Source organism: Carettochelys insculpta, chromosome 9 (genome assembly GCF_033958435.1).
Source record: "Carettochelys insculpta isolate YL-2023 chromosome 9, ASM3395843v1, whole genome shotgun sequence".
Lineage (NCBI taxonomy): Eukaryota > Metazoa > Chordata > Testudines > Carettochelyidae > Carettochelys > Carettochelys insculpta.
The window spans coordinates 45,945,777-45,963,404 of NC_134145.1; the positions used below are offsets into that span (position 1 = coordinate 45,945,777).

General features: G+C 41.1%; 1 protein-coding gene across 1 annotated transcript in view; it reads right to left on the minus strand.

The window, feature by feature from the left end:
- PTPRC (protein tyrosine phosphatase receptor type C) overlaps positions 1-17,628 on the minus strand; it is a 181,575-nt gene that overhangs the window by 75,686 nt on the left and 88,261 nt on the right. Inside the window, exons 8-11 of the mRNA XM_075002512.1 lie at positions 16,314-16,346; positions 12,431-12,658; positions 6,617-6,727; positions 438-581 (exon numbers count right to left, since the gene is read on the minus strand). Of these exons, the coding sequence (XP_074858613.1) occupies positions 438-581; positions 6,617-6,727; positions 12,431-12,658; positions 16,314-16,346 (516 nt within the window). The remainder of the gene's footprint in view (positions 1-437; positions 582-6,616; positions 6,728-12,430; positions 12,659-16,313; positions 16,347-17,628) is intronic.

Genomic DNA, 17,628 nt, shown 5'->3' on the forward strand with positions numbered 1-17,628 from the left:
GACTCTTTCAATCCTATATTCCTATGACTCTAGACATTTATTTCTCTTACTTGGAACTCTCAAGCACATCTTTAACATTAACTAAATATAAATAGAGCATTCCCCACCCAGTTGTCAGTTACTTCTAAATATATAATTTTATATTCAAATCTGTTTCAAATTTTATGTTCAAACCTTCAACATCAATATCTTTGCTTTCTTCAACCCCTGCCTGTAAACATTTTGTCCTCTTCCACTACCACTTCCAACCTTTCAACACCATGCTCTCCACTTTCTTTTCTAATCTATGGGATTAAAGCCATGTGAATATCGTGGAATTTTAGTATCCTTCATATCTTCCCCACACATCCTTTCTGCATGCCAGGAAATACAATTGCTGTGAATAAGAAAGGATCTGTACCAGAAACTTTAGAAAACAAACAACAAATTATACTTACTTCCATAATCTGTTGATATATTGATGGTTTTCCGCACAACTTCATTCTCAAAATAAAATACATTCCCAGTGCATATGTAATTTGTATTGGGTTGTAAACCTGTCACTGAGGACTGATTTTTGTTAAAGTTTGATGCATTTATCCCTGTGTTAAAAATACAAAGTTTCATAAGCACATTTCATAGACCCAAAAATTCTAGTTATCATTTTAGGTGGAATTTTTAAAAGAGCACAAACTGACCTAATTTGACATTGAAGGGTGACTTCAGGAGTAATGCTATACTAATGCTAAATGCTTTTGAAAAGCTCACCATGGAAAATGTTAATGTCTCGCATTCATAATCTGTTCATTTTATCTTGGTAGATGAAAAACTTGTGATTGGTTTTCAAAAAGAGAGCTAACTATACAAATTGCACCATTTATCATACCGGACCTCTTTCGTTTAAGATTTGGCCCTCCAGTATAAAAAGGATGTGGATGTACTAAAGCAGGTTCAGCGGAGGGCAACAAAAGTGATTAAGGGGATGGAGCCCAAGACCTATGAGGATAGGCTGAGGGATTTGGGCTTGTTTAGTTTACAGAAGAGAAGATTTAGGGGTGATTTAATAGCAGCCTTCAACTTCCTGAAGGGAAGCTCTAAAGAGGAGGGTGAGAAACTGTTCTCATTGGTGTCAGTTGGCAGAACAAGGAGTAATGGTCTGAAGTTGAAGAAGGAGAGGTGTAGGTTAGATATTACGAAAAACTACTTCACCAGGAGGGTGGTGAAGCACTGGAATGTGTTGTCTAGACAGGTGGTGGATTCTCCATCCCTCGAGGTTATTAAGCCCTGGCTTGACAAGGTCCTGGCCGGGATGACTTAGTGGGGGTTGATCCTGCTTGAAGCAAGGGGCTGGACTAGATGACCTTCTGAGGTCCCTTCCAGTGCTATGATTCTATAAAGGCTCTTTCTAGGCTGTGGTGTTTTACGCGCTTACAATTTTCCATCATGCATCTCCCCTGACTCTGGTGGGGCATGTTCTTTTCAATGTAACTTGCTCAAAAATGATCAAGATACACAGCCACGTGTACACAAATTCCTTGGTAAAGAAAGTCTAGACATTATGAATGTGAACCAGGATTTCAAGTTCAACCAATTATCTTCAAATGTGACTTCCTAGGTTGTTTCTTGTTTCTTTAACTTAACATTGTAATTTAATTGACTAAAGTGATAAAATGTAATATAAATTGTACATGTAAAAATCGTTTTCTCAATTGTCTAAAAATTTTGTCCAAAGCTTGAACAACATACAATTATAAGTTCAAATTCTGGCTTTATTGACAACAGTAGGAGTTTTGCCATTGACCTCAATAGAAGTTGGATTACACCCATAGTGTTCCATTAAAATAAATGAAAACAATACAACAAAGATTCCCTTTAAAATTGTTTAGTTAATATCAAGTAAAATCAAAGTGAAATATACTATTCAAAGTTTGGAAGTGTAAACTTTACTAGAGGATTTTTCTCACTTCTTCTTTCCGTTTCAAGCATTATAATTTAATCTGCATAACAGCTTTATTTTAGAATCAGAGAGATGGGGGTTGGTAGAGACCTCAGGAGCTTATGCAGTCCAAACAATCTGCGCAAAACAGGACCAACCACAGCTAAATCTTTCCGGGCAGGGCTTTGTGAAGCCTAGCATTACAGACCTCTAAGGGTGGAGATTCTGCCAACTCATACCAGTGCTTCACCACCCTCCCCAGTGAACTAGTTTTTTCTTTCCCTAATATCCAGCCCTAGACCTCCCACACTACAACTTAGGACCACCACTTCTTGTTCTGTCATCTTTCAACACTGAGAATAGCCTGGCTCCATCCTTTTTGGAACACCCCTTCAGGTAGTTGAAGACTGCTGTCAGATTCTTACCCTGCCCCACCCACCATTCTTCTCTTTTGCAGATTAAATAAAACCAGTTCCCTCAGCTTTGCCTCATAAATCATATGCCCAAGGGCTTAATCATTTTTGTTGCTCTCCACTGAACCTTCTCCAATTGGTCCACATCATTTCTGTAGTGGTGGGCCCAAAACTGGATGCAGAACTTCAGAGCTGGGCTCACCAGTGCCAATAACAGAGCGAACTAATCACTAAACTTCTTGGCAACAAAGATACACTATTTACTCATATCCAGCGTCTTGTCTACTGTAATGCCCAAGTCCTTTTCTGCAGAACTGCCACTTAGCCAATTGGTCCCTAGCCTGTAGGGTTACAGCTACTTTACAGAGAATTCAAAATAACAGTCATTATTTTTAAATAACTTTGCTATCATCTAGACTACGCGTGCTATTTTGAAATAAAATGAAAATAGCGTATGTGTTATATCAAAATTGGTAACCTTCAATGCAGGAGGAATAATGCCTATTTTGAAATTGCTATTTCAAAACAGGCACTATTAAGACATGGAATAGCGCAGTTTCAAAATAAGCCATAGTGGCTCCAATGACACTATTTTTAAATAGCTCTATGTGTCTGGAAATGCTATTTCAACAGAGCTGGGCACTATTTAAAAATATATTATGGGTGCATCTACACTAAGAATGTCTTTTGAAATATCCCGTGAGGCATCTGCACACAATGCATTCTTTGGAAAGGAGTTATGAAAGAACGTGGCCTGCCTTTCAAAGCACTCTTCCATTCCAGTTGCAGGAAAAGTGCCCCCTTTCAAAAGATTCTTTCGAAATCAAATGTGTGTAGATGCTTAGCAGGCGACTCAGTCAAAAGAGCAGTCCTCTGCTTTATGATCTCTGCATCTGGCCATGTTTAAAGACATAGGGACCCAGAAACCCCATGGCAGGAAGCTGAGAGTATGCTAGCAGCAGGGAGGACACAAGCCTCCTGCAGCATGCCCTCCTGCTGATGCTCCAGTGCAGCCATCCACTGCACCACACTCATGGGTCACTACCATGCCCCCTGAAGAGTCGCCCTTCAAGTCTGCCCAGGGCTCCAAGGAGCCTCACCAGGGCCCGAAAAAAGAGAGCCCTATCATGGACCAGGGTGCAGCTGAAGGACCTCCTTGGACTCTGAGGGATGAGGAGGTCCTGCTCCAGACCCCCAGCTGGCACAGGAATGCTGCAGCTGTCAGCTGGCTGTCCATTGGCCTGAGCACATAGGAGCACCCCACCCGCACACTGGATCAAGTAAGATTCAAAGTTAAAGAACTGCAGCAAGTGTACTGCCACACCCAAGATGCAGGCAACTGTTTGGGAGCAGTACCCACAAGCCATCCCCAGGACTCTCAGGCATGACCATCCCCCAGCAGCTGAACCAGGAGACAGAACACCCCAGAGATGACAAGGGCTCCAGAGATGGCACCCATGCAGGTCATCCAGCCCCCTCAACCCAGGCCTCCCCAAGTTCCTCGAGAGACCCTCAGGTAGGTACTGGGCGTTCCAGATGCCCCAGCGCATGGGGAGAGGTCGTCCACCTCTGCCACTGCTGACAGTGGGCCACTCACACAGCCTCCAGCCCCAGTTCTGATGCACCCTGAACAACCACAGTCCTTTAAGGGAGCATCTGGCTGAGGGCCCCGGAAGGCTTGTCAGCCATCTGACCCCATATGCAGCATTTCCTGTCCCGTTCTTTTAAAAGAGCACCCAGAGCTGTGTGGACACTCTTTCAGAAGGGCAGACCACTCTTTTGAAAGAGCAGTTCAAGACCTTGGTTCACTTTTTCTGTGTAGACGCGCTTTTTTGAAAGGCGATCTTCCAGAAGGCACCTTCCGGAAGATTGCATTTTGAAATTACGCTGTAGTATAGATGCAGCCTGTGTGTGTAGTTGGCTACGTCTAAACTAGTCCACACCTTTCAAAAGGGGGATGCTAATGAGACACTTCAGCAGATGCTAATGAGGTGTTGCCATGAATGTGAAGTGCCTCATTTGCATAATGCCAGCCACGGTGATTCAAAACTGTTGTTTTTGAATTGCTTGCTGCCCATGTAGACAGGCCTTTTGAAAGGACCCCAGACTTCAAAAGCCCCTTATTCCTATTTGGTTCCAGGAATAAGGGGCTTTTGAAGACTGGGGGGTCCTTTTGAAAGGCTCCCGTCTACATGGGAGGCATGCAATTCGCAAGCGGCATTTTCAAATCGCTGCGGCTGATGTTATGCTATGTCACGGCGCGTCCCATTAGCATCTGCTGATCTGTCTCATTGGCATCCCCCTTTCGAAAGGTGGGGGCTAGTGCAGAAATACCCATTGTGTTGTTTCAAAATAAGATATTGTGAAATAGTTGTTTCGAAATATCTTATTTCAAAATAGGACTGTAGCTGTAACCTAACAGTGCATGGGATTCTTCCATCCTTAGTGCAGGACTCTGTACTAGTGCTTTTTGAATGTCATCAGATTTCTTTTGGTCCATTCCTCCAACTTGTCTAGGTCACTCTCAATGCTATCCCTAACTTTCAGTATATCTATCTCACCCCCAGCTTACCGTTATCTGCAAATTTGCTGAGGATGCAATCCATCCCATCTTCAACATGATCAGTAAAATGTTGAGCAAAACCAGTGCTAGTTCTGACCCTGAGTTAGTTCACTTGATACTGGCTACCTTGTAGACATCGAGCCATTGATCACTACTCATGGAGCCCAATGATCTAGCCAGCTTTTGATCCTCCTTACAGCCCAATCATTCTAGCCATGTTTCTTTAATTTGCTGGCAACAATATTGTGGGAGGCTGTATCAAAACCTTTGCTAAAGTCAAGGTATAGCAGTCCACTGCTCTCCCCACATCCACCAATATAGTTATCTCATCAGAGAAGTCAACCAGCTTGGTCAGGCATGACTTAACCTAGGTGAATCTATGTTGACAAACGCTATAAATGCTTCAAAATGGATTCCTTCAAGAGCTGCTCCATGATTTTTCCAGGGAAAAAGGTGATGCTGACCAGTCTACAGTTCCCTGGATCCTCTTCTTCCCTTTTTAAAGACGGGTATTGAATTTGCCTTTTTCTTTGTCTAGAAGTTACCCAGTCTCTCAAATAGTTTATCATTGAAGTCACAGCAAAAATTAATAGAACTGGTTGAGAAAATTTTGATAAAACATTTTTTCATCAGAATTTGTTGATGTCAAATATGTTGCTGATTCCAAGGAACTTCCAATGGATCTCCAGTAGGTTAGGAAACCAGCCCATTGGAAACCTGTCTGGTTTCCTGTCAGTTTTAATGCCTGTTGGGCTTCTGGGAAGCCTGAGCTACTATGGTCTGCCAGTCTGAGTCCTCCATGTAGACTTTTCCAGATGTGGGGATTCCAGGGCTGCCCATCACTGAGTAGCAGCTGTCAAGTTAACTAGAGTTTCACAAGAATCTGGACAAATTTCATGGCTTTCATTCAGTGGTGTGGTGCCACAAACCTGACAAGAATTATATTAAGTTCAGGCAGCAGGTATCAGGGGTGCAAAGACCTCTGCACTGCTGTAGCCTATCTGGCAGGTAGAGAGGCATCCTGAGAAGCATATTTCAGAATTGTCATAATTTTCATTGCTTCCAAAGTAGAAAAAATGTGGGATTTCTCTTACACCAAAAATTTCAAGGCTCTGGGTTTTGTCCCATTTGGCATTGGTTAACATTTTCAGGTAAGGTACAATAGTACATAAAATAGTTTTTTGTTTTTTTTTTTTTTAAGTTCTCATTCAGTATCTCCTGCAATCCACTGTTTCTCTTCTCATAATTCTGTCTATGGAGAAATGTTTTCATACCTGAATATTTTATAAATACAGTAAACCCTCAAAACACATAGATTGAAGTTGAACATAGCTAGCTTTAATGCATGTTAAGCACAACTTCTCTGAAGCTGTCACAGCCTGCCTTCCCCCATGCAGCTGGAGGAAGGCAGGGAGAAGCAGCCAGAAAACTGACCAGCCAAGGTGGGCTATTCAGTTAACCAAGTCCTGCAAGCAGCAGGGAGCTGGGAACCAAGAGGCAGCCTGGTTCCTAGCTCCCGACCCCGACTTGCATAAAAATTTGAATTTGTGTTCCTGCAGCTCCTGGGTAACTCGAGGTTTTACTGTTTGCATTTTAGGATTATGCTAGCATTTCACTTTATGATGATACTTAGGATAAAAGAGATACTCCTTACTTCAAAACTGTACATTCAACATCAAGACAAAAATAAAATTGCAAGTTATAAAATTACAAAAAATTTCATACCACCCCCACAATCAACAGTGTAGTTCACTATGCAGTTAGAGCTGGACTCCCAAGTGAGTGTTGCAGATGTATTTTTTACTTCCTTCTGTTTCAAGTCCCACTTAGCTCCATCTGTGAAGAAGGATTGATGTTTTATATTTTTATGACTTTTTGTGCAATATCACACAGTAATATATTAAGAATTTAACCAAAGATTAAAGGATTATCAAAGTATATCAAGGATTATAAAATACTGCATATGTAACTGAGTGAAGAAGCTGGCATTTAAAATTCTAAACCATAACTCCTGGAACACAAGTTTCCAAATTCTAAGTTTACGTTACACCATATTCAAAGATAATATGATTAGAAATGTTTACAATGGCAAATATTAATTTTTTTGAAATTCCATCTTAACTCACAAAAGCTTGAAAGTAAAAATGTTAAAACATAAAATCTCTCTAGATAAAGAACAGATATGGAACATTTCAGCCCTTTTTTTAGAAAAGTATAGACATTGAACAGACAGAGCCCCAAGAAACCTGGACAATAACTTTACAGTAGCTCACAGACTGAGTACCAACTTTATGTGGGTGCAAATATGGGAGAAAAAGTTGAAAGAAGTTTTTCCTGTCTCTGTAAGGGCTGGACTCATTCCACTTAAGGAAACTCCACACATGGGAATAGGACTGGCACAAAAGGAACAGCCAGTTGCACAGCTTCAAGGGTTTAACAGCAGGTGCAATCCCTTGAGGTAACAGCGAGGTTGAGAACAAATTCCTCCCCGCACTATTCAAGACAGAGCACCACGCACTTTGCCCCTTACTATGGATTGTATTTAATGCATGGATTAGTCCTAGTTAATTTGAAGGTGTGATAAATGCTTTACAGAGTGTGCTAGTGTTTCAGGGCGTTCTCCCACCCTCCAATATGTGCGCTGTAATGTGTTCCAATGGCAAAAATGATTTCTTATTATTAGCTGGGGATGAAAAGAATGTATCTTATCATTTTAGGATGATTCAATACTATCAACAGACAGGATGAATGTAACCAACAATAAAAAATCTTTCTACACATCCTCTATTATTTAAAAACTACTTTAATTGTAACACTAGTATTCACTTCTCTATTGAATAGCAGTTATCACTGTTACCTATGGTCATGTTGGTTTTATTCCTCTATTTTTCGCTGTTGAAACATGAAACCAGATCCCTTTTTGCCTAACAGTTCAGCAGGATGAGAAATAGAATGACAGATAAAAATGTAAGACAGATCCAAGGCCCAGATATTCTAATGATTTCCATGGAAGTTAGGAACCCAAGTAACTTAGGAGGCGATCTCATTTTCCAAAGTGGCTTTGGCACTTAGAAACTTAACTCTCATTGAAATTTCACAAGGTATAGATTTCCACATCTTGTATGTTCTTTTGATTTTTTTACCCTGGATTAAATATCCTCACTGCATAATTCCTGAGATCATATGGAGGATGAAGTCAATATTCTGGTTATATCACAAACCTGGTTATAAACATGTGAAAAATAGAGTTGTCTATAAAGGAAACTTTTTGAGAGGATGAATTGTAATGGCCTTTCTCCATCTCTGACTATTACAGAGAGCTGAGGGAAGAAGAGGGAGGATGCAAAATAGGATTATAGGGTCAGAGAAGGACAGCAGCAGATGAGGAATGAAAGTGTTACTCACCTTGGGCATTAACTGAGGTTCTTCGAGAGAGATGTCCCTGTGATGCTCCACTTAAGGTGTTTATAGTGCTTGTAGTCAGACACTTTTAGCAGCAGCACCCCAATGTAGCATGCACATATGGTATGCATCTCACGCGTCTGTGAGCATTACACACCGCACGCCATCTACCATCCCTCAGTTCCTTCGCTACCTTGGACAGGCACTGATCTGAAGCAGAGGGGAGGAGGGAGGGATGTGGAGCACACACAGGGATGCCCATCTTGAAGAACCTCAGCTACTGCCCAAGGTTTAAAAGTGCTATATGACTGTTTTTTTGTTTTGTACAAGGTAAGTAATCCTCTCCTCTTCTTCGAGGAGTTTCCCTGTGGGTGCTCCACTTAAGGTGACTTTGAAGCAGTAGAGTTTTTCTAGAGGCGGGGCTTCAGTGGAACATGGTAATGCTCAAAATGGTCTGGCTGAATCTAATGGCTTGTAACACATATTGGTATATAATGTAGTGCTTGGTAAATGTATGGACAGATAGCCAGGTAGACCCTTTACATGAACTCCACTATGATATTCTTAAGGAAAGCACATGATAGTGCTTGTGTTTTTGTGGACTTCTTGCAAACTAAGCTCAGGGTTGGCAATTTGTTCAAGTCATAGCAAAGTTTTATGCATTATGAGATCCATTTGGCTAACCTTTGTTTAGACACCATTTGCCCTTTTGATAGGGGAGACAAAGATACAAAGAGTATGGGAATCATCTGAAAGTCATTTCCTTTGCAGACAGGGCTCTATGGACATCAAGGATGTGAAGCGCTATCTGTCTGGAGTCTAAGGCTATATCTAGAGCAGACGGTTTTGTCTCTACTCTTGTCTCAGCTGTTTTGATGACAACACCCACAGAGCACCCAGATTCCCAAGGGCATTCTGTCAACAGTAAGACAACAGAATGCAGCACTTTTGTCAACAGATGTACCCCACTTGCCATGAGGAAGAACACCTCTATCAACAGAGATCTGTTGACAAAAAGCTGGTCTGGAGGGCCCTTCTGTTGACAGAAAGGGCTTCCAGGACACCCTATCTGCTGTGCTTCTGGTTGTCCATTTTCCCAATGAAGCAACTGGGCATGCTGGCCACTCTCTGTCAACAAAGGAGATCACACTTTCAATCTGCCATCTAGTCTGGTTGCGATTTGTCCACAGAATTTTTGTCGGAAGGTATCTTCCAACAAACACTTCTGTTGACAAATCCCTTTAATCTAGACATATCCTGAGAGTGGTTTCTGGTAGAAAACAAGTAAATAGATTGGTTGAGATGGAAAGAAAAGATTGCCTTTCATAAGAATTTGGGATGCGGCCTCCTTGTCTTTTTGGAAAATAGTAAATGGTGGATCTGCCATGAGAGTCACTACTTCTCCTACTCTTCTCGCTGATGCAATAGCCATGAAGAAGCACATGTTAAGGGACAGGGGCAACAGTGAACATGTGGCCAGCAGTTCAAATGGTTTTCTTGTGAGTGTATGCAGTACCTCAGTTAGGTTCCACATCAGTGTGGGTTGCTGTACAGGTGGGTATTATTTCACCATCTGATATTTATTTCCATGACAGCGTGAGCAAACACTGAATGTCCCTCTTTTACATTGTGCTTGGCTGAAATTGATGCTAAGTGTACCCTTATGGACGTGTTCTTGAGGCCCTTATGTTTAAGGTGCACTATGTAATCAAGAAGTTCTGGTAATAGTGCTGAGTGTGGCAATAGTGCATGATTTGTATACCACATATGAAATCCATGCCATTTTTGGTCATATGTCTTTCTGGTGCTTGGGTTGTAGCTATTCATGAGGATTGATTGTACTTCTTTTGAACGTTGTAGTTCTACAGTTGTCAACCCTGAAGAAGCCACACCTGGAGGTACAGGATCTTGATGTGTGGGTGAAGTGTCTTTTCTCCCCCTGTCCTGAGTTAAGAGGTGAAAAGTCCGTGGGAGACTGAGGAACAGAACTGGGGATATCTGTTTCAGATATGGGTATCAGGATTGTCTGGGCCATGCCAGAGATATAAGGATAACCCTTATCATGCCCTATTTTGCATACCACTCTCTACATTATGGGAATTAGGGGTAAAGCATATGTGTTCTGTGTGATTGCAAACATGTTCCCCAGGGAGATCTTCCCCAGGGCCTGTTTGAGAGCAGTGTTTGAGGCATTTTGTGTTGCTGTCCATACCAAATAAATCTATAGTGGGGATCCCTGGTTTGAAATAATGTTATTTGCTATCTGCAGCTCTAATTTCCGGTTGTTGCTGTGATGGAAATGCCTGCTGAGCTTGTCAGCAATCATATTCTGTTTGCCTTGGAGAAAGGTAGCCAAGTTACATGTACTGTTTGCTATGCACGAGTCCCAGAGACGGATAGCTTCTGTGCATAATTGGTATGCATGTGCTCTGTCTGACACTTTATGTAATGCATGGCAGTTGTATTGTCCATTAATATTTTGACTGACTTATTGCCGATGAATAGGAGGAAGTGTCCATATGCCTTCCTGAGCAACCTTAGTTCTGGGACATTCATATGTAGGATTGCCTCCCTTGGGGACCAGCATCTTTGTATTGTCCATTGTCCTGTGTGGAATCCCCAGCCCTGTAGCAGTGCGTCTGTTGTGACTGTTAACGTAGGACTAACTTACTTTACTAAACTAATTATTCTTAGAGGAAAATAGACAGATACTGGAGTTCTGACCTTAGCCAAGGGCGGTAGAGAAGGAACTGAGGGACAGTTGCTGGCAAGTGGCAGGTAACGGTTTGCAGATCCGGAAGATGCATACCATGTGTGCCACACCAGGACACTGCTGCAAAAACTTACAGCTGCAAGCACAAAGTGCTGTAAGTGGAGCACTCACCAGGACGCTCCTTGAAGAAGCTTCCATTCCTTGCTTCCACTTCAGGTAACTCTGTACCATTGGAACTGATTTAAAAGTGTTTTATAAGTTGTGGGCGCAAGTCTGGAAGTCATCTTTTCAAACTCATGTCTATTAAGTATTGTAAATCTGAAGAGTGTGTCACCACATCTTCCCCCCACCATATCTTGTCACTAAACAATGTTTCATCTTCCTGCATTATGAGCCTAGAGAGAAATGGGTATCATTTGGCAAGCTATATAATGGAATATAGAATATTACATTAAAAAATACATGCCACTCGCATCACTTCCTCTGTAAAACACCAGTCTGGAAAACAAATTTTATTCAGGTGGAAAGAATTTAAGTAAGAAAAAGTTAAATACACATTTGTCCCTGAAAATATAATTACAGAGTCCAATTTCTTGATCATCTGTCTCCATGTCATATATCTTATGCAAAAAATATTTAAAACCTGTGTAATTTTTAAAATAAGATAATATTTAAAGTGTTGGAGTCAATTTTTCAAACTTCATATATAATATAATATTCATTCTCTGAGCATGTATGTTGTAACACTATTATAATTTTCATTAAATGGATATAGAAAGATCAAAACATTAGTAATACTAAAATCTAGACACAGAAGTCTAAGGCTATGATTACACTGCAGTGATCTGTAGACAACAGTCAATGTCGGAAGAGATTTCCTGACAAAACTTCTATTGACAGAGTGCGACCCGACTCAAAAGCCGATCAGGAGACCTCTCACCTCTGAGGACAAAGAAGCTGAACTGCCTGCCGGCTCTCTCGACAAAGCAGGCACCTGAAAGCATAGCAGATAGGGCTGCCCATTGTTGTGGATGCCCTATCTGTTGAGAGAAGGCTTCCCCCACAGAATGGCCACACAGCCTTTTTGTCATCAGAATCTGTCGACAGCAGCATTATGCCTCAAAGCTTTGAGGCAAACCGCTGCCGGCAAAAGTGCTGTGTCTTGTCCAGATATTGTCAAGAAAGTGCATTTTATTTGTGCATTCTCCTCGAGTTTGGTTGACAAAACCAGGGTTTTGCCGGCAAAACTCACTAGTGTAACCATAGTCTCAGGGTATAAGAGAGAGGAATTTGTAGCCCCAAATAACACGTGGAATCCACCCTGTCAATCAACAGATTTGTGAAGCTGTACAGCAAGAACAACGAAACACATTATACAATGTTTGCTAAACAAAATCTCATATTGAACAAAATATTGTACTTACCCGGTGGGACATGAATTACTTTTTGAAATGGGAGGCACTCATGACATTTAATTGTAATGCTGTAGTTCTTACATTCCATAAGGTTTTTAAGAGATTGGTTTTCTATTTTCACTTCAGATGTCCCATTGCAGGCAGTATTAGGTGTGCCATCTTTCCCATAAAAGTTCATCTGTGCAGTCACTCCTGTATTGCTGTAGTTATATGTTGTATTAAAATGAACATCTTCTTCTAAAAGGAGAGAAAATCGGAAAAATGGATTTACAAAAATATTTCTTACTTTTTCTTATCCTTCAGGTAGAGGGTTACTGATCCAACACTGTACCACACTCCACAGCATATCCTGTGCTTTAAAGACTCCAAAATGAATATTAAAACCTGGTTGAATTTTTTTTAAACAAAAAGTTTTCCTGTCAGAAAATGTCGTTTTGTCAAAATAGAAAATGTCCATGGAAAAATGTAACGATTTTGTTTTCAATTTTCCAGTTGGAAGAATCAAAATTTCTTTTGAATTCACATTTTGCAACACTAATTCAAATTTGAAACACCACTGACTAATTTTGTTTGAATCAAAGCAATTCGTATTTTTCTTTTCTCAATGCTTGATTTAAAATGTTTTGTAGCTTTTCATTCTGAAAAAGTTTCAATATTTTAACTTTTCATTCCCAATCTGAAAGAAACATAGTGTTAAAATGTTGAAATTCCCTGCTGAAAGATTTTCGTTTTTTGATCTAGCCCTGTTTTGTCCTGTCCTGATCTGTTTTGGAGTATGGAACTTAGGCTGCCTCTGTGCTACGAGATAAATTGGAATTTAATTCAGTTAGCTCGATAGTACCACATGACTGTCTTCACTGTAAAGACCATTAGCTCGATTTAGAGTGCACTAATCTCGAGATTACAAAATTGCAGTTACCTGAGGGATATAGCATCAAGCTTGAATTCAGAAGTTTAATAAAAGGCAAGTATGGAAGTACCACATTTTAATAACAAATTTATTATCCTCCAGAGATCTCCCGTACATAACCCATAATGCCCCTCTCAGTGCTCTGCTCTGGCTGTAGCTCTCCAGTAACAGGAAGAGCATGAATTTCCAAGTGGGAGCAGTGAGCCTTTAGCTGTGGGCTCGTGTTAGTATGACAGCCTGAGAAATGTCTATCTGTCTTTCTTTGCTATTAGCTCTGTGAGTGCATCTACTCATTCAAATAGCCTCGGCAGGGAGCGTGTGGCTCTGTCTCTGTACTTAATTTTTTCTGCACTACCTTGTGCCAACCACTGCTCCACCATGTCAAGTGTCAACAAGGCTTGCTGGGAGTCGTGTTTGCATAACATGCCAAGAAACTTCTCAGCAGTTTACATTTGTGTGCGAACCTCCTTCCCTCCTGCACAGGTGCTACACAGTCTGGGTCTTTCCCATGCTCAGCCAGATCACATGGGTGGCCCCAACTCAACCCAACCCATTAAAAGGATATGTCTGCCATTTGGTGCTGATAAGGCTGCCAATCACACGTTTAGTGCTCCAAGGATGGGAAAGCTCTATTATGAGCTTTGCTGCTGCCATGGGGAAGTCTCCCCCTGGCGGTTAAGATACTGGGGGCTTTGCTGTGGCTTGGGGAAGCACCACTTCAGCTGGCCCCCCTACTGAACCCCTCTACCCCAGCCCATACTAGGGCTTGCTGCCATGGAGGAAAAGTCTCCCCCAGCAGCTAAAAGGCTTGCCACTGCCAGGGAAGGACCATCTCAATTGACTCCCTGCTCAACCCCCTACCCTTTGGCCCATATCTTGGCTTACTGCTCCTGGGGAAAAGTCTCCCCTGCTGGCTAAAGGGCTTGGTGCTGCCTCCAGGGAAATGTCTTCCCCATGGCAGCTAAACGGCTTGTTGCTGCCACTGGGGAAATTCTCTCCTGGCAGCTAAGGGGCTTGCTGACACTGGGGAAAAAGTCTCCCCCAGCGGCTAAGAAATTCAGGGTTTGGCTGCTGCCATGGGGAAGGATCACTTCAACTGGCCCCCCACTGCATCCCACCCCCCTTCACCATTACTGGGGCTTGCTGTTGCTGGGGGGAAACCAAAAATTCATTTTTCCTCACTTTTCTATCCTCTTTCTTCTCACTTTAAAAACAGTCTTGGAAACTGCATTATTTTCAGGGATCACATGCATGCAATGATGGGAGATGGTATGCTCAGCAGATGGCTAATTGAAAACATAGTTGGTTGCACTCTTGTGGGCAATGTAATGGGATGGGAAACCAAAAATTCTTTTTTCCTAGACTTTTCTATCCTCCTCCTTCTCACTTTACAAAACATTTCAGGCCCCTGCATTATTATCAGGGATCATATGCACTGATGAGAGCTGGGATATTCAGTGGATGGCCAGTTGAGAACACAGTTGTTGCATGGAAGCCTTTCCAATACCAACATATTGAATGGTGGAAACCAAAAATTCTTTCTTCCTACACTTCTCTATCCTCTTTCTTCTCATTTTCAAACACAGTCTGGGCCCTTTATTATTTTCAGGGATCATATGCATGAAATGATGGGAAGTGGAACACTAAGTGGATGGTCAGTTGAGAATGCAGTTGTTGCACCCGTGTGGGCAATATAATGTGTCAGCAAACCAAAAATTCTTTTTTGCTAGACTGTTCTATCCTCCTTCTCACTTTAAAAACAGTCCAGGCCCCTGCATTATTTTCAGGGATCCCATGCATGCACCGATGGGATGTGGGACCAGTGGATGGCCAGTGGAGAACACAGTTGTTGCATGGAAACCTTATAGTGCACTGGAAAGCCAAAGACCCTTTCCAACACCAATGTAGTGAAGGGGGAAACCAAACATTCTTTTTCCCTATACTTTCTTATCCTTTTTCTTCTCACTTTAAGAAACAGTCTGGGCCCCTGCATTATCTTCAGGGATCACATGCATGCAATAATGGGACATGGGGCAAGCGGATGGCCAGTTGAGAATATAGTCACTGCACCCATGTATGTAATGTAATGTGGGGGGAAAGCAACAATTCTTTTTTCCTACTCTTTCCTATCCTCTAATACTCAGGGTCCTTGCATTATTCTCAGGGATCAGGAAGGGAATGAGGAAAATGCAATATAGAAAGATGAAGTGAGCATACCCAGAATGCTACAGGGATGAGGGAACTGTGGGACAGCTTCCCAAAATGCACTACTGCCATATTTGTTGTTAGTCAATTTGTGTGTGGCAGCAGTGACTCCACTTTGTGGGGAGCACATGGGAAGTGAGGATGGTCAAATTCAAACTTATAAATTCCAGAATTCCAGATAAATTCGAATTTATCTCATAGTGTAGATGCAGCCTTAGAAATGTATATTTCTACTACCCTGGTATATGAAGAAAGAAACAAACACAGTCTTTTGAAAATGTACTGTTACAAACCAATTAATAACTTCAAAAATACTATACATTCCAAACTTTCTACCAAGTAATTAGATTTTGACCCCCACCTATGAATTGTGGGGAATTGTCTAGATTCAGTTAGCGATTAGCCACTAAAAATTGCATTTATTTTCTTTCACTTTTTGTGTAAAAAGAGATTATTATAGAAAAAAAGAACCTTAGAGTCTCTTGGTATTGTATAAAACCAGACATTTTTCTCCTTTAGACAAACTCTATAACAGTAGTGGTGTATGATTAATATCAGCAGCTTGGTAGGATGCCCCAGCAGAGTAGGAAATGGACAGCAGAAAGAAACTTTGAAGAAGTTTAAAACAGCTATTCTAAAATAGTAAGGAAATTTAAAAAAAAAAACCAGCAAGACAGGAGATGATTTGGTTTATCTGAACATTTAGCTGATCCAAGTGAAGAACAGAGTGCTTCTCATTTAAAAAGTTTAATTTCACTTTTATTAAACATAACTTACCACAACTTTTGAGAAGTGTCGTGGTAGCATTTTCTGTAAAAGAAAAGGAGAAAAATAAATGAATATCATACACAGCTTCATACATTCAGTTACAGAGGACAGTGATTGATAACGTGCAAAAATCTGGAACAGTCTATGCAGATATTTGTATTTAGTAGATCTTCAGGAATATCAGAGAAACAGAGAAGAAAATCCGTTGCAATTTCTGCAATAATTCCCACAATTTTAACCAATTCCATTAGATATTATAAATTTTATAATAAATACATTACAAATCATACTACTCATTACAGATGGCTCAACTTTATTTCTACAACAGGCATATACAGACCCCAGGTTGAAAATCACCGAATTAGACTATGGTGGTGTCTACACTAGCTCCCAACTTTGAAATGAACATGGTAAGTAGAGTGTCATGGTAAGTAGGGAAGTTTTTTTCAGAAGATCTCTTCTTTCGAAGGATTGCTGTAATATAGACACAGCCACAAGCATACACATTTTTCCACTAGCCCATCCCAGAACAGCCACTGTTACTAAGTCATTCTCAATCTCTCCCACTGAAGCAGTTCCACTTTCTATATATAATAAAATAATCTGGGAGACAGGCTCATGGGGTTGTCTTGGCTAATGATTAGGGCACTTCCCTAGAAGGTGAGCAAGCCAGGTCTGAGACTGCTCAGCATGATTTGGGCCAGAGATTTAAACATGTATAGTGCATTCCCTTGGCAACCACCCTAACCACCTCCCTAATAGTCACCCTGAGTACAGTATCTCTCTTCCCCTCCCATCCACCAAAATTTCAGCTTGCACTTGAGAAATCTTCCTAACAATTTTTAAACCTATACAGCTAGATAACAATTTTGACAAGATGGTATATTTGAAATGAAAAAAAAAAAGGTTAGTCAAAATTGTCTCCACAAGCTCTACTTGAAAACTAGAACATGGGGTTGCACCTCTTAGGTATTTGATCATTTTAGTTTTTGCCATCAGCAGACCTATTCTCCATAAACTTATTCATTCTTTTTCAACCATTCTGGCCTTCTCAACATCCCTGGCAATGAGTACCACAGGCTGATTGTGTTTTGTATGAAAAGTACTTCCTTACATTTGTTTTAAACTTCCTGGCTATTAATGTCATTTGGTGGCCCCATGGTTCCTGTGTTATGTGAATGACTAAATATTACTTCTTTATTCACTTTCTTCTCACTAGTTAAAATTTTATAGACCTCTTTTGTATTCCTCCTTAGTCATCTATGTTCTCATCTGACCAGTCCCAGTCTTTTTAATCTCTCCTTGTATGGAAGCTGTCCCGCAC